This window comes from Huiozyma naganishii, chromosome 11 (assembly GCF_000348985.1).
Source record: "Huiozyma naganishii CBS 8797 chromosome 11, complete genome".
Classification (NCBI taxonomy): Eukaryota; Fungi; Ascomycota; class Saccharomycetes; order Saccharomycetales; family Saccharomycetaceae; genus Huiozyma; species Huiozyma naganishii.
Window position 1 is genome coordinate 25,239 of NC_035932.1, and position 23,316 is coordinate 48,554.

General features: G+C 44.7%; 9 protein-coding genes across 9 annotated transcripts; 5 read left to right on the forward strand and 4 right to left on the reverse strand.

Moving 5' to 3' along the window:
* Nucleotides 1–1,017: 1,017 nt before the first annotated feature.
* On the forward strand, nucleotides 1,018–2,109 carry SCW4 (putative family 17 glucosidase; the record flags this gene model as incomplete). The annotated part of the gene is made up of 1 exon (XM_022610325.1): nucleotides 1,018–2,109. One exon carries the CDS (start codon nucleotides 1,018–1,020, stop codon nucleotides 2,107–2,109), a length of 1,092 nt encoding a protein of 363 aa, XP_022466633.1.
* A 510-nt stretch (nucleotides 2,110–2,619) lies between these two features.
* Nucleotides 2,620–4,416, reverse strand: CWC22 (U2-type spliceosomal complex subunit CWC22; the record flags this gene model as incomplete). Its single annotated transcript, XM_022610326.1, has 1 exon — nucleotides 2,620–4,416. The coding sequence occupies one exon, from the start codon at nucleotides 4,414–4,416 to the stop codon at nucleotides 2,620–2,622; it is 1,797 nt and encodes a 598-aa protein (XP_022466634.1).
* A 235-nt stretch (nucleotides 4,417–4,651) lies between these two features.
* CAB4 (putative pantetheine-phosphate adenylyltransferase) lies at nucleotides 4,652–5,566 on the forward strand (the record flags this gene model as incomplete). Its single annotated transcript, XM_022610327.1, has 1 exon — nucleotides 4,652–5,566. One exon carries the CDS (start codon nucleotides 4,652–4,654, stop codon nucleotides 5,564–5,566), a length of 915 nt encoding a protein of 304 aa, XP_022466635.1.
* Nucleotides 5,567–5,951: 385 nt separating this feature from the next.
* Nucleotides 5,952–7,856, forward strand: RNH70 (Rnh70p; the record flags this gene model as incomplete). Its single annotated transcript, XM_022610328.1, has 1 exon — nucleotides 5,952–7,856. One exon carries the CDS (start codon nucleotides 5,952–5,954, stop codon nucleotides 7,854–7,856), a length of 1,905 nt encoding a protein of 634 aa, XP_022466636.1.
* Nucleotides 7,857–7,973: 117 nt separating this feature from the next.
* RTT102 (Rtt102p) lies at nucleotides 7,974–8,669 on the reverse strand (the record flags this gene model as incomplete). Its single annotated transcript, XM_022610330.1, has 1 exon — nucleotides 7,974–8,669. The coding sequence occupies one exon, from the start codon at nucleotides 8,667–8,669 to the stop codon at nucleotides 7,974–7,976; it is 696 nt and encodes a 231-aa protein (XP_022466637.1).
* A 731-nt stretch (nucleotides 8,670–9,400) lies between these two features.
* On the forward strand, nucleotides 9,401–11,089 carry LCB1 (serine C-palmitoyltransferase LCB1; the record flags this gene model as incomplete). Its single annotated transcript, XM_022610331.1, has 1 exon — nucleotides 9,401–11,089. One exon carries the CDS (start codon nucleotides 9,401–9,403, stop codon nucleotides 11,087–11,089), a length of 1,689 nt encoding a protein of 562 aa, XP_022466638.1.
* A 314-nt stretch (nucleotides 11,090–11,403) lies between these two features.
* EFG1 (Efg1p) lies at nucleotides 11,404–12,081 on the forward strand (the record flags this gene model as incomplete). Its single annotated transcript, XM_022610332.1, has 1 exon — nucleotides 11,404–12,081. The coding sequence occupies one exon, from the start codon at nucleotides 11,404–11,406 to the stop codon at nucleotides 12,079–12,081; it is 678 nt and encodes a 225-aa protein (XP_022466639.1).
* Nucleotides 12,082–12,170: 89 nt separating this feature from the next.
* SLH1 (RNA helicase) lies at nucleotides 12,171–18,068 on the reverse strand (the record flags this gene model as incomplete). The annotated part of the gene is made up of 1 exon (XM_022610333.1): nucleotides 12,171–18,068. The coding sequence occupies one exon, from the start codon at nucleotides 18,066–18,068 to the stop codon at nucleotides 12,171–12,173; it is 5,898 nt and encodes a 1,965-aa protein (XP_022466640.1).
* Nucleotides 18,069–18,314: 246 nt separating this feature from the next.
* On the reverse strand, nucleotides 18,315–22,541 carry YTA7 (chromatin segregase YTA7; the record flags this gene model as incomplete). The annotated part of the gene is made up of 1 exon (XM_022610334.1): nucleotides 18,315–22,541. The coding sequence occupies one exon, from the start codon at nucleotides 22,539–22,541 to the stop codon at nucleotides 18,315–18,317; it is 4,227 nt and encodes a 1,408-aa protein (XP_022466641.1).
* Nucleotides 22,542–23,316: the final 775 nt, after the last annotated feature.

Sequence of the window (23,316 nt, forward strand, 5' to 3'; positions counted from 1 at the left end):
TCGCTGCTAAAGGCAATCTGCGACTTTTGACTTTCATTGAAATAGTTCTCTGTTTGTCCAGTGCCCTACTTCTTGATCAGCGGTTTGCTCCCATTGAAATCTCCAAGATTCAATTGCTAACACCACCACCACCACCATCATCATCAGCAATACCGCACAATACTGCTCTCTCTCCCTCTCTCTTGAACTTCATCGGTTGGCACGCTGAAACGTGCTCAAGGTTCTAGACTCTTTCCCATGTCCGAGAAGAGTGTACAGGCAACACCAGAAGAAAAAAGAAATTTTTCTCTTCGAAAGAAAAATGCCCAAATCGGGTATACAAATTGTCCTCCCACACCGTATTGGGCGACCAGAGCCCTCGGGTCAGCAACACCTGTATGTAGGTGCGACACCCGACAATACACTAGTAGCACTCTTGCACCCTCAACAGACTACCGTAGATAACAGGCCCCCCATGACCTTGCACCGAGCGTCTGCCGTACCGTAACTGCATACTTTCCACAGTGGTGCTGTCCACAGACAATAAGAACTGGAAGAGCGAGAAGAAAAAAGAAATGTTTTTTTTCCCATTTCTCCCCCACCGCGTTGTTTTTCTTTACATTTACCCTTTTCGGTCAAGATCTTTGAGCGAGACGGCCTCGAGGTTTGGTATATATACGTAAGCGGTTTCTCTCGAGGATTAAGTCGGGCGCGTTGCTTTTACCCGTTTCGCCATCTGTCTGTTGATGTCTCACTCATCCTTCTTCCAGAGGGGAGTTTTGTTCTCGATCACATAGCGTTTTCTTTCCCTTTTCATACTACGTCCTTTTGTTTATCGCATTTGGAAGTTTCCCTCTTTCACTGTTTATAAGACTCTCTTGTTCAATTCTTGTTGTACACTTTCTACTTCTCACTTCCAAATATACCAACAGCAAACAGAAAAACTATCTCCAACTAGTAAGTCGTTCCTTTGATACTTATCACTTTTTCCAACTATATTTTCTCTCGTTGTCTGCTTGTCTGCTACTGAAAAACATAATGAAATTCTCTAACTTAGTCGCTACTGCCTCAATCGTCGGCGCTGCCGTCGCTGCACCATCTGGTCACGAACATAAAGAAAAGCGTGACGTCCTCACCACCACGATCAAGGCTCAAACCACCGTTTTGGTCGACGCCGTCAACCAAGCTAACGTGCTAGCTGTCCCAGCTGACGTCCAAACCGAGGCCGCTGCTGCTCCAGCTGCCACCCCAGCAACTCAAGCTCAAGCTGCTGAGACCACCCAGGCTGCCTCCACCCAGAAGGCCTCCTCTGGCTCCTCTGGCTCCTCTGCCCCAGCTGTCGACGTCTCCGCTTCCGCTTCCGGTGTCAAGGGTGTCACTTACTCCCCATACAACGCCGATGGTACTTGTAAATCTGCCGACCAGGTCGCTTCCGACCTGAGCAGCATGACCGAGTTCCCAACCATCAGATTGTACGGTGTCGACTGTGACCAAGTTGCCTCCGTCATGAAGGCCAAGCAAGCAAACCAGAAAGTCTTCCTAGGTGTCTACTTCATGGACCAGATCGAACAAAGTATTTCCACCATGAAGTCTGCCGTCGAACAATACGGTTCCTGGAACGACGTTGTCACTGTTTCCATCGGTAACGAATTGGTCAACGGTGGTCAAGCCACTCCATCCCAGATCGGTCAGTACGTCTCCACCGGTAGATCTGCTTTGCAAGCTGCCGGTTACTCTGGCCCAGTTGTCTCCGTCGACACTTTCATCGCCGTTATCAACAACCCAGAATTGTGCCAGTACTCCGACTACATGGCTGTCAACGCCCACGCTTATTTCGACCAAAACACCGAGGCCTCTGACTCCGGTAAGTGGTTGTTGCAACAGATCCAAAGAGTCTGGACCGCCTGTGGTGGTAACAAGGATGTTGTCATTGCCGAATCCGGGTGGCCATCAAAGGGTCAAACCTACGGTATTGCCGTCCCATCCAAGGAAAACCAACAGAGTGCTGTCTCCTCCATCAAGTCCGCCTGTGGTGCTAGTACCTTTTTGTACAACGCCTACAACGACTACTGGAAGGCCGACGGTAACCTAGGTGTTGAAAAGTACTGGGGTATTTTGTCCAACGAATAAACAAATTCAAGTTAAACCTAACAGTTTTCTAAACTTGTTCGTTTTTTTGTTATTTTTACTCTTGAACATATGCTTACGGGAGTTCTGTATCCCAACGAAACTTCTTCCACCAACTTTCACTCTTCAAACATTCATTTGTTGAAGAGCTCTTCGGACTGTATTCCAATTGGGATGTTCTAGGACCCTCATTCTTCCATTATAATCTAGAAATTTTGACGATTGTCTCAATCTATTCTCTTCTTCTCATTATGGCTTCTTCTTTATGGCGTCTGGCTGGTTCCCCTCGCAAATCACTGACTTGCAACGAGACTAACGGCGTTGTTTTAAAATTAACACATTTTATTCGTTCCTATACTACTCTTTTTTTCGTATATATCAATACCCATACTATGTATACGTACAAAGACATTCTTTTGTTGACACTTTGAGACATGAACAACGATCATTAGAGCGATCGATGGAAAATTAGGAGTCGCGACAACTAAAATCTGTAACCAGTATAAACTAAGATCAACCCTGATATCTGCTCTTCTTTTTAAACCTTTCGGGAGATCTCGAGCGCTCTCTACGAAATCTTCCTCGTGGCGGTGTTATTGACCTCCTACCTCCATTCCGCTTGTATCGTGGAGGGGTGATGGATCTTCTGCGACGAGGAGCAGCTGGCACAGAACTGTTTGGCTGATATCGGCTCGGCCGACTTTCTGGCTTCGGTGTCTCTCGAGGTGGATTCTGTTTCTCCATTTCTTTCCTTTCCTCATCGTATCTTCTCATCTCTTCTTCTTGTTTTATTCTGGCCTCTTCCCTCTTTTTCTCCTCGATTGTGTCCAAAGTTTCTCTCATGTCGTCCGTTAGAAGACCGAGACCTATAGCGGTGAAATAATTGATGGCGTACCGTATATGGTTAGGATCTTCCTTGGGAAACAAGCCCACTAAATAAGGTTGAATGTATTCCTCTTGTAACCTCTCCTTTAGTTCCTGCGCATTTAGTTCGGCAACACATTCCTGGAATATAAATTTGAGGAATATCCTGCTTGGGGGTGTACTTTCTTCCTCGTTGAGTTTAAAGTTGCTGAGGACTTCCAACCCAATATAATCTGTTGCAACCATATGTCCCCAGAACTTCCCCAAGATTCGGAGCTGTGCTGGCTCAAAGTCGTCAAGGTTTTGAAAGTTCTCGTTAAATATTTGCAGGAAGGCTGGTTTCCATGATCTATGAGAGGAGCACAATCTTTCGCCCAAAATACCGTAGAATTTGGAATATGTCGCTTCTTGGATGCTTGATTTTACAACGATATCTACAATTTCATATTTTCGATCATCTGGTATCCTTAGCTTAAGAAGTTTATGCGCGGCCTCGTCTCCCGACAGTGAGCTCTTCAAGACAAGGTATATTTTTTTCTTGAACTCGATATTTTCTGAAGAGGTCATATCTTTGACAGTATATGGTTTCACAACGGGTACAGTTGTAGCTTCGGGAGCGGGTTCTGTTTCGGAAACCTGAATCTCTTCCTGCTCGCTGGCATCCACAGGTTCCTGAACTGAAAAACCTCTTTTCAGCTCATCATACTCCTCTTCTAGGTCATTCAAGTTCTGGTGGTATTTGAACCTTGCAAGGTTCTCTTTCGGTAAGTCCCAAAAATTTTCGTCTTGTGATATGGACGTGGAGAATGGGGGATATCTATTCGGTACAATCACTGCAGAGTGGTGAACTAAAGTGACATTATCTTCCAATTGTTTCTCATCGAGCAAATCCTCCAATTCAGTTTTGATATTACTATCTAACGGACACTCCAGAGTCTCTAGTTTATCTCTGATAGCGTTGTATGCTCGCGGATTCGCATCTTGCAGCTTCTTCCCACAAAATCTTAATATAATGACAGTGTCCCAAATGGAATCTTGTTCGTTTTCTCTTGAAAGTAATATCTGTAGGAGTTGGAGTATAACAATCTCATGTATAAGACCTACTTTATACAGTGATGAAAGTAACTTCAAAATTCGCCGGCCCTCCGCATGGTTTTTATTCTTGTAGTCATGAAGAAACCGACAAACGATCTCCTGACCAATGAGTGGGCCAAACGACGGGAGCACGTTATTTACCAACAAACATAATTGACTGATAGTGTGCACAGATGCCTCGCATTCGTCCTCCAGTACGGCCTTGGCAAGTAAACGCTTCCCGATGACAAGGTTCACTTTAAACAAATTGTGAAACGTCTCTATAAGATTGGTGTTATCAAGTTTCTGGAAGTTCCCCTGGACGTGCTCCCCAATGGCAACCCACTGTTCTTTCTGAGCTTTTTCATCCATCGTTCAGCGGTGGTGTGATACTTCTTATGGAATATATCTGATTCTTAGAGCTCTCAGGCTCCAAGCTCTAACAAAATTTCAAGAATTTTTAGACTTTTAAGAGAAAATAGAAACGAACAATGAGTCTGTTAGCTTATTGCTTATGACTGACTATGGGTGAGTGTACTACAGATAAGCTCGTTGGAGATCCCTACTAATTTTGTCTCCCCCCCTTGCCGTCCGAGATAATTTAGAGATGCGTGTGGGCATTGTGTTGCAACACTGTGATGCCCTGGATTTTGAAGAGTTGCAACATGTCGTCGAGGGCATTTTGTCCCTGGAACGAATTGACCGTGCGTTCCAGGAAAACCGGGCTACTGATTTAGACTTGCTGTTGCTTTCGGATATCAAGAGCAGCTTCCACCTGGACAACTTATTGGGTAAACTGTATACCACGCTACGGGAGATTTTGTTCAAACGAGGTTTACCCTTGTTCCCAATTAACGTGCTTCTGGGCAACTTCAACCGGGAAGAAACAAGTTGGGATGAATTGTTTGTCACGGACAGAAAGGTCGTTGATGTATACCGTATCCAACACACAAACTTGAACATCTTGCCCAAGATCAAGAATCACGACAAAGTGTCACCTGTTGCAAACGACCCGGATCCGCACACGTCCAGTTTAGCGGATCGGAATAAGTACGATGTCACCGCTTTGGGGGGTACGTTTGATCACATTCACGATGGCCACAAGATCCTACTCACCGTTGCTGCATTTATTACGTCCTCCAGATTGATAATTGGGCTTACAGGCAAGGAATTGCTGGGCACGAAGAAGTTCCCTGAACTTTTGGAGGACTACGAAACCCGGAAAGGTAACGTTTGTAAGTTTCTCAAGCTACTGAAGCCGCAATTACGCGTGGAGATGGTGCTCCTAAAGGATGTGTGTGGGCCCACGGGGACGGTCCCCGAAATCAAAGCTCTCGTCGTTAGCAGAGAGACGCTGAAGGGCGGAGACTATGTCAACAAGACAAGACGCGAGAAGGGAATGCACGAGCTGGACATTTCCGTCGTTAACGTGATTGGTGGTGAGGAGGAGGACGGTTGGACCGAGAAACTGAGCAGTACGGATGTGAGAAGAATGCTCAGCGAGGAACACACGCACACTTAATTGGCCGAAACGCGGAAACACGCAGAAAATGGGACCCCCCTGTCTCGGCTGACAGCAAGTAATGCTAGCTGAAAGCACTTTCACAGGGCCCATCTGTTGCTGCTGCTGCTGCGATGAGCTTTCTACCTCTTGGCCGGTGAAAAATTTTTTAGTCGCTGGCGACGAAAGTTGCAGCATCGCTGTTGGTACAGATTGTGCCATGGTTTACAGCTGAGAGCAGCGGGTGTGCTAACACTCTCCCCTATCCAAGGTATCCATCCCCACTACTTTATCAAACTCTGTAACGATGCCCGAGGCTGAGTCGCCCGGAGTCTCTCCGAGGAAAAACGGGATTAAGGTCAATGTGCCTTTTGACCAAAGTGCAACGGAAGAGGGAAACACCAGTATGAACACAAGAGTGGAACGACTGAGCATTAGCGAGTCGGATCCTGCAGTAAGGAAAGAGATTGCAGCTGCCCTAGGGTCTTCAAGTAGTCTAGGAACCTCAGTATCCCTATCGGAGCAATCTAAGAGAAGAAGGTCTAGTGTTGCGTCTGCAATACTTGCCAGCGGCAACGTCAAATCTGGGAAGGACAACACTTCCAATGGGAAAGTGGCCAAGCGAAAGAGAAGCAAGCGGGGGAATCAGGGTCCCCTGTCGCTCAAGATAGCCCCGCGGTTTCTTCAACACGAGGTCAAACGGGAGAGCAATGTTGCCAAATCGACAAACACCATCTCGATAAAATTCCTTCGTGATTTTGTGCAGTACTTGTACCGAGGCAAGCAGTTGAATGTCCCACTATGGATTGATGTTGAAGGAAGGAACAATTTAAACAAATTGGTTGTACTCTTTATGCCAGGGCTGGAACCCTTGGATTTCCATCTTTCAAAGGGCGCCGATTTCGATACGAATGGGACCCGGATGAACGAAGCGTCTCACTTTACACTGGGGGACGACGATGGGGCAAACAATGAGATGCTTTCTAAATATGAAAACTTCCCGGTACTTTGTCCCGGTTCCAAAATGTCACTTTTTTCTGCTTATAATGCATTTTTAAACGTACCACTGACTAAAAATGAAAAAACCACACTGATCGATGAACTTTCGAGGAAGAAAATTGATATAACAGATTTGTTTGCGACATTAGATCAGTTAGTCGAGCAAGATTATCCTATTCATCCATCTACAGTCGGGGTCACTGAAGAGAACAAGGCGGGTTTAGTCAAATCGCAGTCAGATTTGGACGTTCAATGGGTCAATACCGAGTATCCCCCAACTGGAGCGACGGGAGAATCCCACATTTACGGGCTGGACTGTGAAATGTGTATGGCGAGTACTGGACTGGTTGTTACGAGGGTAAGTTTGGTTGATTTTCAGCTGAACGTAATATATGATGAGTTGGTGAAGCCCGATATACCCATTATAGACTACCTGACCAAATATAGTGGTATCACTAAGGAAATGCTGGATCCGGTGACAAGAACACTGTCCGATGTCCAGGAAGAGCTTTTGAAACTGGTCAATGCTAACGACGTGCTAGTTGGGCATTCTCTTCAAAGCGATTTTAACGTGCTGCATTTAAGACACCCAAGGATCGTTGATACAGCTATAATTTTTGACCATAAAGCAGGGCCACCTTTTAGACCTTCGCTGAGATACCTGGCTCAAGAATATCTGCATTCAGACATTCAATCCGCTGGTGGGAACGGGCATAACCCAATAGAGGACGCCAGGACGGCTATCCAGTTGTTGAAGTTGAAAATATCCAAAGGGTTGGCCTTTGGTAGCTCTGTAGACACTGAAAATCTGTTTCGTCGGTTAGGGAGATTATCATCCAAGCGTACATTGTTGGTTAATGATTCTGTTGCGACAACAACATCACAATCGATGTCCAATTGGGTCTCCAGTATACGGTGCAACTCTGATAAGGAAATTATGGATCACATTGTGGAAGAGTTATCGAATTTTGACATCTTTGTCGGTAGATTGCGTGATTTGGAATTCAGCAGAGGATATGCGGTACCCTCACTTCTATCGAAGAGAGAGGTCCCCGATGATCCGCAACTGATAATCAGTACATTTATGGAGAAACTGAGATCTCTGTATGAAAAGTTACCAAGCAACTCGATGATTCTGCTTTTGAGTGGTGCTGGTGACACCAAGGATTGGACCGCCATATGCGATGAGTTGAACAAGATAGACGCGAAGGAGGATAAGATGAAAAAAAGGTTGGAGCTTGGGCCAAGGATAGAGGAGGCTCTGCTGAAGGCAAGAGATGGTGTTGGATCCATCATTGTTAAGGGGGAATAGTGTGTACATTAGTATTGTTGCCTTAGTGGAATTTGTAGTTTTATTTATGATAATACATAAAGAAGAGATACGCGCTTCTCTCCCTCCCCCTGCTCGGGTGTTCAAATCAGTCCATATTTACGTCTTCATTGGGGTCGTCGTTTGATTGCTCAGCGCTGGAGTTCTCTTTGTTTCCCCTGCCAGCGTAGAAGCCGGGGTAAGTGTATCCATCTCCTCGTCTGCATTAGACTCCAAGCCCGGAGTAGTTGTAGCTGTAGCAACAGCAGCAAATTTCTCTGGGGATTCCCCTGGCGATTCCTCAGAGGAATATCCCTTTGGAGTATCGACATTTGGGGTCTCTGCTGTTGTAGAGACCGCCTTAACCTCGGTGTTAGGTGCAGAGCTTCCAGAGAGTCCCGGTATCGACTCAGATCCGCCTACTGCGCCTCTAATATCGTCTTCTGTAAGACCGTCCATGCTTTGCGTCTCCTTTTCGTGGCCACCTTTGACTGCTGATTGATCCTGTACAACTTTAGTTATATCAAAGTTATCCAGATCGAGAGGAACCAAAGTGTCCTCTACTGTATCCCATTCACATTCATCTGCCCTCTTCCACGTTTTGAACTTGAACGGGAAACTTTCCGGTTGATCCAGAGAGTCCCCCTGAGACTGGTTGTTCCCTTTGGCAGCAGTAGCCCCCGCATCTAGTTCCGAAGTTCGCCCAGCAGCCTCCTCGTCTCTAGTTGGAGTGTGCCAGACGTACTGCCAGTGTTGTATATGTTCAGAACTCCCAAACCTTCCACCTTGATTGGCCTTCTTGATCAACGAGTCCATTACTCAATTGCACAGATACAGAATACCGTGGGGTTTCAGCACTCTGTTACCTACTTCTTCACGATCTGAAAATGTTCTTCTCATCAATATCAATTTGTTATACTGGTTTGTTTTTTACATGTCTTCCTCTACTTACAGTGTTATTGCACAGGGCTGTTTACAAAGTATAGACACCTGGGTGACCAGCCTGTGCTTAGACAACCACCAGATGACCGGAAAAGTTTCACGGCTGGCCTCTTGGGGATGGGGGTCTCCTTAAAACTGCCCAACTGTCAACCAGCTCTAATTGAGGTTCGAACGCGAGACTTTGAGTTTCGTAAAAAGCGATACTTTCCGTTTTTGGAAACTGTTTTTTACGTTTCTTTTTTGGACTGAAAAAAAAAAACAGAAAAAACGAACAAAAATCAGTTTCGTGTAATTTCCAGGCGGTTCAGACGCAACTGGGTGTGCAATTTGGAGTCAATTGGGTCCCTATAACGTCGTAGAGATTGGATTCAGCGAGTGTGCGAGCCCCCAATTGTGCAATTGACCCGGTAGGAACTTTTTTGGTCCTTTTTCCTACGGTTTATACTGTTATCATTCGCTGTTGACGTCTCGATTTTTGGTAAGTTGGTCTGGTAACTGGGACACACACGCTCATTTATTCAGAAGTTTAGCAAGAAACGTACCCCGTTGAGCTATCTTTTGTTTTCCTCCCTTTTTTTATTCTGTTTGATTCAATCCCTTTTGCAATGAGCTCGATTGTCAGACTGCCGGGCGTTCTGCCAGAGTCTATTCCTATCCCAAGCTTCATTGTGACTGCATGCACGTTTTTCTGGGTTCATTTCCACGACCTGATGGTGAGACTGCCTTTAGGGAACCGCATGCTGAATTACATTGAAAAGTCGTCGCATGACGATCCTTACAGAACCATTATAGAGGTCAGTTTGATCCTGTATGGGATATACTACTACTTGTCCAACCCACAGAAGAAGAAGAGTTTGCAAGGTATTAACCGTAACCTGTCCAAACAGGAAATCGATAACTTGATCGACGAATGGGAACCAGAAGGATTGGTTCACAGGGATGCCAAGGACAACGCAAAACAGGAATGGAGACTGGCAAAGATCCCCGTTGTAGTTGACGGCGGTGTTGATAATTACGTCTCGGTGACGAGAAACGACGCTCAAGAGAGGTTCGATAACGTCTTCAATATGTCCTCGTATAATTTCTTGCAGTTATCGCAGACGGAATCCGTGCTTGAAAAGGCAAGACAGACTATAAAGCAGTATGGTGTAGGTGCCTGCGGTCCTGCAGGCTTCTACGGTAACCAGGATGTCCATTGGAATCTGGAATACGATTTGGCGAAGTTCTTCGGCACGGAGGCGGCAGTCCTCTACGGCCAAGATTTTACAGTGGCTCCCTCCGTTTTATCAGCTTTCACTAAACGTGGTGACGTTATTGTTGCCGATGACCAGGTCTCTCTTTCCTTGCAAAACGCTCTTCAGTTGAGTAGATCCACCGTCTACTACTTTGAGCACAACAACATCGAATCACTTGATAAACTACTAACCCAGTTGAACGCACAGGAGGCAAAGGAAAAGTTGCCCGCGATTCCAAGAAAATTCATCGTCACTGAGGGTATCTTCCAAAACATAGGGGACATAGCTCCACTACCGGAGTTGGTCAAGTTGAAAATGAAGCATAAGTATAGACTGTTTGTCGACGAAACTTTGTCTCTTGGTGTGTTGGGTAAAACTGGTAGGGGTCTGTCGGAACACTTTGGCATGCCTCGTGCCACGTCTATCGATGTCACGGTGGGGTCTTTGGCTACAGCAATCGGGACCTCTGGTGGGTTCACCCTGGGGGATGCAGTCATGTCCAATCACCAACATATCGGTTCCAACGCGTACTGTTTTTCTGCTTGTTTACCTGCCTATGCCGTATCGTGTGCCTCCAAGATCCTGCGCATAATGGACGAGGACAATTCCGCTGTTTCTACCGTGCAACAGTTATCCAAATCGATGTTTAACTTTTTCGACGGCGCCCTAAGAGAGATGAGAAACTATATTACCGTGGTGTCGGATGATGTCTCTCCAGTGGTACATTTAGAATTGACCCCAGAATTTAGAAGCTCTAGATTCCACTACACGGCTGATCAACTATTCACATACGTCTCTTCGTCACAGAAGAAACGTCAAACCACCATTATCTTTGAACCGTATGAAGCCGAGGAACAATTCTTACAGGCTATTGTGGATGAGCTCTTGATGAAACACAACATCCTTATTACAAGAAACATCTTTGTTTTAAAGCAAGAAACGCTGCCACTCGTACCGAGCTTGAAAATATGTTGTAATGCCAACATGAACGAACAGGAACTGTTGGGCGCCTGTGCCAGTATCAAGGAAGTTATACTTGGATTCTGCTCAAATAAATAAATAGTATAGATATATGTAAACTTCGCTTCATTATTAGTGTACAGAAGTGTGAGAACTCCTGGAAACGAAGAAATGATTCTGAACTGCGCATGTTTGAAGTGTAACAGGGTCTTCCAGCATACGGTCACTGCCGAGCGCCGGAAGCTCCTGTTCACTTTATGTGACACTCCTTCTCTGTCATCAATATCACTCAGTCTTTTTTTTCGATGTTCAAATTCCGAAAAATTTTCAGACTTGGGACTTGGTTATAGCGGTGCTCATCGATGAGACAGAGATTAGATACGAGTAAGCCCTTCAAGTGTACCAAATCAAACATGCCACCAAAGGGAAAATCGCGGGTCAATAGACGTTCGGGTCCGTCCCTAGAGATGTCTCAATACTTAGATGCCGGTGCCAACAAAATTAAGAAAAGAATAAGAGATTTGGAAAGATTGCTGTCCAAGAAGAGGGACATGTTACCAGATACAGTCATCATCGAAAAGGAGAGAACTCTACAAGCATTGTACGTGGAATTGGAAAATGTAGAGTTGAAGCAGAAGGCGAAGAAAATTGCGGCCAAGTACCATATGGTTCGGTTTTTTGAACGAAAGAAGGCATTGAGAAGGTACAAACAGGCCGTAAAGGAATTTGAAGAGGACCCTGAGAAGAAGAAACTGAAGAAACAAATGCAACAAAGAGAAATTGACCTGTGCTATGTTGTAAATTTTCCCAAGGTGGAAAAATATTTGGCGCTGTACGCCTCAGAAGGTGATGAGCCCACCGATAGCAAGACAACACAAAAAAGAGATGCTTTCCGGAAGCTTGTAGCCAAAGAATTGAAGAAGGGAACTTTACCGGTGCCACTAGAAGATATCTTGAAGGGCAAAAAGTTAGAGAAGGACAGTATAGGTGTCAGTTTGGAGAGCCGAAAGACCCGCAAGATCAAACAGCATAAGGTTAAGGCTGAGGTTGAAAACTCTTCTGAGGAAGAAGAGGACGATTTCTTTGAATAATTTGTTTCCTGCCATGACATCGCATATACATAAATGTAAATTATAGAACGCTACTTTATCATACGTACATGCAGCGAGTCACGCTTGACTTACAACTTTGGCACGTAGTGTGCGTTATAAGAGAGGTCCATGGCGTCGTTGATTAGAATAAAATCGAGCTCCTCGTCCAATAATTCATCTGGTACGATGATATCAGCCTTGAGTACGATATCCTTGCCTGCCTGTCTTGGTTGACATCTTTTCAAAATCAACAACTCATCTCTCTGATAACCAATGCAAAACCACAGCTCCTTTTGTGTCTTTGGGAATTTGTCACAGTATACTTCGAACCCTCTACTCTTCTTGTTGGAAACATGTTTAGCAGTAACGAGCAGCTTGCTGCTGTCATTATCTACCTGCTGGAATTGCATACCATCTAGAACAGGTAAACGCTGACAGACATTGATGAATTTCTTAGTGTACCTTTCATCGAAATTGTATTTTTGAGCAAAACTCTGCAGCTTTTTAATGCCAAACCTACCGATGCTATCCAAACCCAACAATCTATCAAATTTGGCCCTATCCTGTTCAACTGGATAACCATTTTCACCAAACTTGATGTCAGTAATTCTCTTCAGATCCACACCAGGTAAGATACCAACAGGATCGTCCTCATACCAATATCCTTGTTTAATGCACTGCATGACCTTTATCAGAGTCAGCACGGTTCTAAAGTAGCCGAGTTCACTGGCCACATCAATGTACGCTTGCAAAATACGTAAAGACTGATCTAGCACAGAAACAGTATCTTGAATGTAATCGGCAATCGGCAAATCAACGCGACTTAAATGCGCTTGCAACAGCAGGAAGGCTTTCAGATGGGGGTTCCACATTGGCAGCTCATCATCACCAGTAAACGTGCTTTCGACAGGATACCTAGATTGGGCTGACATCTCCACATTCATAATGATTTCACCTCCTCTCACAGGCAGTTCGTTATATTCCACTGCCAATGATAGCCATTTTAGGACATCCTTGAAAGTGGCTTCGTTATTGATGTGTCTCAGAAGTTGGCGGATGGTTAGATGTGAAATATAGTAATAGGAAGAAATGCTCAAGAACGGCGTTGGAACTATTGTTTTTCCTTGTATCTCAACACACTGAGAGTTACTTAGTCTTTCAATGGTGTTGTCTATCAATTCACTTAAATGTTTGCTAATCCCTGATGGGCTGTGGTCTTCATTAATTCCATAATACGTTGGATTATGATGTGCCCTACGAAAAAAAAACGTCCAGTTCAAAAAGTCCAGGGCTTCCTGTTTTGACGTAATGGTACCAGATGAAATCTCTGCACCCAGATGGTCATCCAAAACCTTGTGCAAAGAAGATTCAACAGGAAACCCAACATTCAAAAAGTGCTTGTAAAACATCTTCTTCGATTCCTTGGTATACACAATAGCAGTACCAGAGGTATCATACGCAGGTCTACCTGCTCTACCCATCATTTGAAGTATATCTGTCAAATCCATATCCCTGTAACCTTCGATTTTTGCGTCAAAAAATTGCGTACCCTTGATGATTACCAAATGTGCTGGCAAATTAACACCCCACGCCAATGTCGAGGTGGCAATCAAAATCTGAATTTTGTTATTCTGAAACAACTTATGAGAAATGGAACGATCTTTTTCGACCAAACCAGCATGATGCAGACCAATACCAAACTGGAGAGCAAGCTTCAAGGTTTCATCAGTAATTTGAGATAAATAGTATTGTAGTTCCTCCTCGTCATCGATATTCAGGAATCTCCGAGGGTTCTCTTCCATACCACACAGATGAATTAAATCAAGGGCTGTCAATCTTGTTTGACGACGAGATGCAACAAAGATCAAAGCCGGCTTAGTTAGGGAATGCTGTTTGATGGCCATAAATGCCGGTTTATTCATCGTCTTCATTAGCGGACAAAAAGCCAGATTGTCAGGAAATCCATCAATGTACATTTTGAGTGGAACCGGACGGACACTAGATGGGAAATTGTAAAGACCGTTGTTTTTTACGCCTAACCAGCTTGCCATGTCATATGCATTCGAAACTGCGGTAGACATCCCCATTAAACGAACTGGCTTGGATGTTTGAGAAGAAATATAGTTCATACGACTGACGATCATCTCCAAAATGGGACCACGATCACTGGCTAATAGATGAATTTCATCCATAATAACTAAGGATACATTCTGGACAAACTTACGCGTTTGCCAGTTACGGGAAATACCGTCAAATTTTTCTGGCGTCGTGATTACAATGGTAGCATCACGAACGTCCTGAGGGTCTGGTAAAGAGTCCCCGGTTAACTCAACAACTCTATCACCGGTTATCGGTGTTATCTTTTTACGCCAATCGTCAACTCTTTCCCTAACTAGTGCTTTCATTGGTGCAATATAAACAATTTTGGAACCTGGAAATTCACGAAGAGCATGCCACATGGCTAGTTCGGCAACAACAGTTTTACCAGACCCGGTTGGAGAACCAATAAACACATTTTCATTAGTATAATAAAGAGTGTGGAACGTCATCGTCTGCATTGGATTGAAATACTTGAAATGGTACATTGATTCGACCAGGGGATTTTTCAGAGCTGCGATTGGTAAGGGTCTCAACCTCAGCAGTCTTGTTTGCAGAGTTTGATTATAAGGTCTGATCAAGTGTTGGAATGATATGGCGCTCACCGACTCACAACCAATCCAAGTATCAGACACAACCTTTACGACAACTTGAGGAGGCAATGGATCAGAAAGTGGAATCATAAAATCCATCTCATGAACATTGCTCATCTGTTTTCTGTTCAAAATAAATTTCTGATAGTGCAATATTTGGGATTTGTCAGATTCTTCCACAAAGACCCAAAAAAATTGAACTTCTCCATGGACCCTTCTGTCCCAGGTGAAAGTAGGTTGTAAGGACACATGTATACGCATGACACTGGCAGTAATGGGAAATATTTCAGTATCAATATCTATCTTAGGAAAACAACCCAATGCTCGGTAAAGTTTGTGCCCCATCTTTTGATTATGGACCAATTCTCCCAATTCGTTAGGCTCTAAATCCAGGAGATGATCCATCGAAGGATTCCTTTGCCTTACTTGCCGCAAGATGTTTTCAGGAAGATCGAATTGACTTAGAGGATGATCAAAGGCCCAAAGTCTTTTTTCTATGGACTTGCAAATATTGAGCATAACACTTGCGAAATTGCCCCATTTTCGGTTAACACCAATTAAAAACAGGGCCCGACATATCCTAACAGAATTTTGGGCAACATAGTTGGAATCTGAGGCTAAAGCTGAATCCATTATACGACTCTGCGAGATATATGCCTGTAGAAGAATGTTGGTTTTCCCCGATGGAGTGGCCATATCTCCTCCAATTTGGCATTGAACTGACACTTCAGTAAGTCTTTTCAGCTCCTTTGACTCTTCCTCTCGATATTTCATGCCATCAAATTCACTACTCATACTGATCATGGTCAATACATCAGCCTCGGTTGCCCGTGGATCACACATTTGATTAAATATCTCTACTGATTCATTCAGCAGATAGAAATCAGAAGAAATTCTCCCCAGGTCTTTAGGAATGAAATGCATTGATACTTCATCAAAGACTATCATTTGAAGAGAATGTAATTTTCTAGCAGCTGATATGATCATCTTTCTCCGTCGCTCGTGTAATTGAGGGTCATTCGCAATTTCCTCCCAACTTAGGCCGTATGTAAATGGATTTTTCCGCATTCTGACAAACATATACGTGTAGCCTAACCATTGAATGGCCTCATCGACGTTTGTTACAGTTCCGCGAGATATCTCTGCATTCAGGTTGTCTATCAACTTGGCACCGAATCTTGATTCAATGGGGTGCTGTTGGGTTAGGAGGGAGACATAGTGATCGAGACGGTCACTAGATGTACATAATATACCTGTACCGTTTGAGGACCCAAAACCTGGTCTACCGGCACGACCAAAAATTTGTATGACGTCAGATATCCCTAGGTCCACATATCCACCCTTCTTAGAGTCATAAACCTGGGTACCTTTAATCAGAACACAGTCTGCAGGAAGATTCACACCCCAAGCCAGCGTGGCAGTGCAACACAAAACCTTGATTGCACCATCCTTAAACAGCTTTTCGGTTAAGTTTCTATCGGAACGGGACATACCAGCATGGTGACAGCCAAACCCGAACTGGAAAAGTTCTTTCAGATCTTTATCTCGGTTTTTTGCCAACTGTCGAGAAAAGGCCTCTTTGGAAGCAGGCGATGGGGCAAAGATATCGACTTCATGATTGGCTTGAGCAAGTTTAATAAAATTACGTGAACTCTTTACAGTTTCCTTTCTTGCATGTACAAAAACCATCACCTGAAAACCACGTTCTATCATACCAAGTAGCTTATCATAAGCTACTCGGTCAATATTCTCTTTGGACTGCCTGCTACCCTCTTTCCCTCTGCATCCCAGCAATTGCTGTTCAAGAGGCTTTGGACGGAAAGATTGATCAAAGTAAAACATACCTACTTGTCTATTGACGCCAAGAAAATCTGCAACATCCATAAAGTTTGGTAATGTCGCAGATAGACCGATAATACGGATCATACTCTGGGAGCTTTCTACTTGTCGTAGTGTCCGTGCTACCAAAGTCTCAATAACAGACCCTCTATCTTCGTGCAACAAGTGCACTTCATCAATAATTAATAGCCGCACCTTAGAGACCAAGTCATTATCTCCGTTTGCTTTACGCGTCACAACGTCCCATTTTTCTGGTGTGGTAACGACGACCTGCGTTTCCATGATTTCGCCCTTCGTTAGCTGCATATCACCTGTCAATTCACGAACTTTGACGTCAAAAACAGCCAATTTCTCACTAAATTTGGAGACAATTTCAGCAGCCAAAGCCTTCAGTGGCGCGACATAGATAATTTTAAAATCATCGTACTGGATATCTAGTTCTTGCTCGCTATTAATAAAAGAGTGCTGCTTAATTGTATTCAAAATAGTCAATAATGCAATGTCTGTTTTACCAGCACCGGTTGGAGCGCAAATCAGCATATTCTCATTGGTGTTATAAGCCACGGGGAAAACCAAACTTTGGATTTGGTTCAACGTTTCATATGTAAAAACAGCTTTACAATAGTGGTCCAAGTCATCAACTTTCTTCAATTTGGTATACAGTGAGTTAACTGAATTTTTCTGATCTGCAGGCGGAATAATAATTTCTTCATGAGTCTGAAATGAAGTTCTGGTCGTTCCGATGGGCAACGAGTATTTGTGCCCGGAAAATGATAGAGATGAGGTAGAACCCTCCTCATGTTTTCTGAATACATGGGGGTATTTCACTATTTTAATGGCTTGATTCAGTTTTTCATTTTTTGCCCTTTTAGCATTTTCGGATACCTGGCGCATAATATCCTGTTCAGTTAACAATTTGTCCGGATCATCAGATGAGGTTATCAAATACATTGTTTGATCAAATGCACGGCTTACCAAGGTGCTACTGTGTTCAATGAGAAATGAAATCAGTTCGATATTTTCGTCTCCCAAAAAATCTAATAATTCCTTCTGAAGCTCGACGCCGGTGTGGGAGTAAATTATGTGCAAAACAGACTCAATTAGAACATTTTTGTCAAGATTGCTAGAGCATTTGTCAAATAAGTCCGATAATGTTTTATACACTGCGTTGGTGGTATCTTTGGCAAGGGAGCTTACAATAGTTTCTAGCTTAGAAAATGAAATATCACTGAACTTATCATAAATATTGTCCCACTTGTTTCTGTCTTGAGCCAACACAGCCAATTGCGTTTTCTTCGGCTTTTCAGCATTCTCAAACTCTGTGTCAGATGCTTCTTTATCTATCGGAGGAGGCGGAGTGTGGATGGCGTCCATGTGATATGTCTTCACCGCATCGACCATGCTCTGCATGGCGATCATGTACGACTTGGAGGAGTCAGCCAAATATGACGTACTCATTAGATCACTGCTTGTTTTAGGCAAGTTTAATTGACTTCTCAATCCTCTTCGAAAGTCACTTCTATTGCTGTAAGAGGTGTGTTCAACCTTTGTTTGTTGTCTCTTCGAGATCTGAAAATACGGTTCTTTCAAAGGAAAAAGGAAAAAATACAATTTTGACGTCCTTTTGAATTATTATATATTTACGGTCATATATACACAATCATATATGCTGTATTCATGCTTCATATCGTGGACTAATGCAGGCTACTGTGCAAGGGATCTTTCAATTTTCTCTATGGTTTCAGTTTTGTCCCACTTGAAACGATCATCCCAAATAATTTCCATGATGCCGGCGTACATCTCTTCTAGAGTTGAAACAGTAGCACCATCTGTAAGTTTCTCTAATGTTAAGTTGAGTTGTCTTAAGCTGTCTGCATCCATAATAACATCCCTGTCGTCAAGCTCGATCTTGGCAACCTCTTCCTTCCCTCCCTCCTTTTCCGAAGTGTAATCCAGTTGATGCTCTTCTTTCCTCATTTCGTGAGATGGGGATTCAGTGGGGCAAGTGACCACGTTCAAATCGTTCGCACTTTGAGCAACAACTTCAGCAGGTACATTTGAGCTCCCATTGGCCGTTTCTTTTACACTTTCTGCTGGAACGGGTTCTTCAGTGTCTACTGGGACTTGGTGACGACTATTTTCTTCAAGTGGTGTTTCTTTCTCCAGAGGTGAACTTTTTTCAATGGACCCTGAAACGGTTGCAGTTACGTTTTCTGTCCCCGATGTACTGTATTCTGGAGCTGTCACCCTTCCGAGATCTTGTGGTTCCTCGCCAGTCAGGTCCAATGTGGCTCCATTTTCTGTAGACTCTGGAAGTTGAGATGGGGGAACAACTTGCAATTGTGCTTGCATTTGCTGACCTTCCCCAATAGCAACTTCCGAAACTGGGCCCATGGCACTCCTGCCATTGATCAACGCAGTTTCCTCTGTCGCCATCTGCTTCGCAACTTCAACTTGTTTTTCAGCATCTTCTAATGCAAGTTGCTGCCTTTCGAAATCTCTCCGACGTAAAGCTTTACAACCCTGGATGAAGTCTGGGGTAGATATATCTTCAATGCCAATTTGGGCATTTGCAAACATTTCGGAAGCCTTAATAATACGGTCTCTATCCCCGAGAGTATTGGAGTCGATGTATATTAGTTCTATATCCTTCAAAAACTGTTTCGGTTCTGAGTAGTAACCGTTCCACAACCTCTCTTCCACAATATCCAAATCCATGTTATAAAATCTACGACCCGTGAGTACCTCCAAAATCATATCCCCATCCTTAACGTAGGTTGGCTGCCACGTTGGGTCAGCTGGCGGTTCTTCAAATAGATGGACGAGTAATGCGTCATCAATCGGTGGTTTTCTAAATCTTTTGTATCTGGTCTTGAAAAGATCCATCAATCCTGAGAGTTTGATTTTCAGAACATTTTTCATTTTCATATCCTGGTATTGCAAAGTTTTCAATTTCTTCCTCACAACGTCTTCTGGTGACAGCAGCTGGCCATCCTCATCCAAATTGTCCTGGTTAGCTTCACGACCTGCACGTGGCAATTCAGGTAGTGGTTTCGTTCTCTTTCGTTCTGTTTCAAAGGATAACGGCTTTATGCGCAAAACATCCACAATTTTCTGGAAGAAAGCTTGGCGTTGTTCCAAAGAAGGTTTTTGAACGGTAAAAATATTGTTTTTGGAGAATAGATGGGACAGGGGTTCCTGTTGCAGGTCAGACGCTTCCAGTGCTTCGGAGATCGCCAATAGCAAGATTCTTTCGTTACTTTGCAAAGATCTGATCAAACTTGCTAAGGTCAGTATAGCGGTTTCAGGAACAGTCCTCTGCCATATGTCTAGATTGGGGATGTACAGTAATGCTGGCTGTCTTTTCTGCGCTTCCGCAAACGCTTGTACTATAGCTGCTTCGATAGACCGTGAACTTTCAGAAACCAAAGAAGCGACATCTATTTTCTGGACGTTGAAGTGTTCCAAGGAATACAAGATCGCAGAACCAATATACTGTTGGCCATTACCGATAGGACCCGTGATTAGGAGCTTTGGCTTGAAAATTCTAGATTCAGCAATCCTGCCCAACAGTTCCTGTTTACCGAAGCCCAGACTAATGGAATCTTCTTCGCCCTCGTTAAGATCTTCATAATCGATGTAGTGTTGGATGATAGAGCTTTTGTCTTGCATCTTATTTGGTTGGATGGGGAGAAGTCTCTCAATGATATTTTTTACCTGATCAAATTGATCGTGCAACAATGGTTTGACAATTTCTGGTAAAGATTCTGTGCCACTACCTACAGACCTGGCTGACGAAGGGACAATTTTTTGCAAAGCAAGGATGAAGTCTTTAGTGTTTACCTTTAATTTTGACTTATCAACAACAAGTTTTTCATCGCTTCTATAAATTTGAGGAAAATTTCTCTGGATGCACAGTAAAGCAGCTTCAGTGCACAACGAGCGTAAGTCAGCACCTCCGTAACCCTTTGTCAGACGGGCAAGGTTTTGCAGGAACTCCTCTGTTAGTGGCGGGTCCCATTTCTTGGTGTGAATCGTCAAGATTCGGGCACGAGCCTTCTCATCGGGCAAGGGGAAGTAAAATTCTCTATCGAATCTCCCTGGTCTTCTAAGAGCAGGGTCTACTGCATCCGGTCTGTTTGTCGCACCGATAACAATAACCTGCCCCCTGTTGTCCATCCCGTCCATCAATGCCAATAACGTGGAAACAATACTTGCGTGGATCTGTTCCTGTTTGGAGCTTCTCACTGGTGCCAACCCGTCGATTTCATCGAAGAAGATAATGGAAGGTTGCTGTTTCTTGGCCTCTTCGAAGAGTAGTCTCAGCTGTCTTTCCGCTTCACCAACCCACTTGGACAAGATATCTGCACCTTTCCTCATGAAGAAAGTAATCTTTCTGTTTTCTGTGGAGCAACTTGCTGCAAGTGCTCTAGCCATCAATGTCTTACCAGTCCCCGGTGGTCCGTGGAATAGCACACCTCTTGGCGGAGTGATGTCGAAGTTTTGGTACAGCTCTGGATACAACAGGGGCAATGCGACCATTTCCTTCAACTGATCGATGTAGCTGTCCAGCCCACCGACATCGTTGAAGTTGATGTTCATGTCTACGCCCAGTGGGTCGAGATCCGCGATCTCTGGTTTCTTCTTTTTCTTTTTCTTCAAGGGATCGTCGTTCTTCTTGGATTTGGCGCCTAGGGCGAGGATTTCGTCTTCTGACGAGTTCGAGTCCAAGAGCAATTTGTTGGCGGGTCCATTCCCGGGGAGTCTATTACCTAACCCTGTGCTTAACCCGTAAAAGTTGGTATTCTGGCCAAATATGGTCATCACATCATTGCCACCAAAGGGTCCACCCGTTGGGAACAGTCTTCTTGGTGGACCCATGTTCTGTTTACCTCTACGAGACGGCGAAGCAGCTTGGTACCCCTTGGGGAACGCATCTGCTGTGAGTGCTGTCAATGGCGGCGGGATTGCGTAGTTTACAGGCTTGGTTCTCTCCCTTAACGATCTCTTCTCCGTTGGCGGACTTGCCTCGTGGATGTTCCTGCGCGGACGCAACTCTCTAATCGGGCTATCCTCTTGTAATTCTCTTATTTCATCTGCCAACGTCAAATGATCTCTTTCGCCGTCACCAGCGGCTACGGTGCCATTCGGGGCCTCTGGGTCCAGGTTGTACCCGTCCAGATGTGAGCTGGTCCGACCCCTAGGCCGCAAATGCCGTCGCGCGGAGGATGATGGCGGTGGGGTTGTTTCCACTGGTCCCCTATCCGCATTCCTCGTTCTCGTACTTCTTCTTGTTGGGTACTGGTTATGCGCAGCAGCAGCAGCTGTTGCTGCTGCTCTCTTACCTCTCTTATTTCGCCTGTTCGAATAGTATATAGCGTTTTCATCATCATCATCATCGTCGTCATCAAATTGGTCGCTTTCGGGATCTGGAACAATGAAATTGTTATCCTGTCTTGTCCTAGCCTGTCTTTTAACCCTTTGAGACTCTCTGTACTCATCGAACGCGTCTGGATCGTCGTCGTCGTCGTCGTCCTCACCATCCTCCGCCTCGTCGGCGACATCCTCTTCGTGGAAACTCTCGTCGTCCTCATCGTCTCCAAAGGCGTCATACCTGCTATTTTTCTTCCTCTTCCTGCCTCTGCCCCTTCCACCAGCTACTGGGGCCGACTCATGCAGGTCCAATTCATCACTAGGTCCATTCGCCAGCGGATCCCCAGTGTACCCATTGTGTGGTTCCGTATTTGTGCCGCCGTTACCTCCCTGTTCTGCACCTTCTTCGTCTTCAAGGTAGTCCAGTCCGGACTCTATCTCTGCGTAGTTGATCTTGCGAAGCGACCGCGTCGAAGTATGAACGACGCCGTTTTCGTCCTTGATCCCGTCGCCGTCCGGGACGCCCTCTGCGTCCCTGTTCCTCAAGTGGCGTGGCATTCCTGCAGTGTGCACAATTGGTCAATTCCCGCACTGTAAAACTCACCGCAGGGTACCGTATCTTGCTCAAGTTCCTCAATACAACGATTGATCTGTGCCAATTTCTGTATTTTTTTATATTAATGCAATACTGAAAAGAGTTAGTATAACTGTTAAGGAAAGACAGAGATCCAGTAGTGTTTTGAATGTGGACAGGTCCCAATGGTGTGTTCTGTTTCGATCTTGCGCCGCTCACCGTCTCTTGGTGCCCTTCAGAGGAGACGCGAGATCCGAATCTTCGTAGAAATTAACAAAAACCGGCAATTTTTCACTTTGAGACCGTTACCCAACCGTATACCGTTGCTCGGGTGATAGCGCCGCTGGAAGTTGCTGCGACGCACTGGACGGGACCTGAGGGTGGTAGGTGGACAAGACGACGGCTCTGGGGGACCTGGAGCTAATACTGGTGATGGTGATGGGTGTCGATGATGGGTGCCGTCTTGTTTGTTGCTGTACTGTGGGGCTGCGTTCCAGGCGAAGGAGGGCAAGCCAGGTGTATCCATTGCGACAACTCAATAGACGCATAGCAGTACCCCGAACAGGCTATAGTTGACCTCATGGTTCTCGTTGATATCCAGGTTCATTGCAGTCACCTGTCGTTCATGCTCAGCTCACTGTGAGTTGGTCTCACTTCAACGGTCCGTACACAGTGATAGCGCCTCGGATCTGTCTCGTGTGTCGCTGCGTTCGAGGCTTGGTACGAAGGATGAGGTATAAAGCTTGGTGGTTGTGTTGT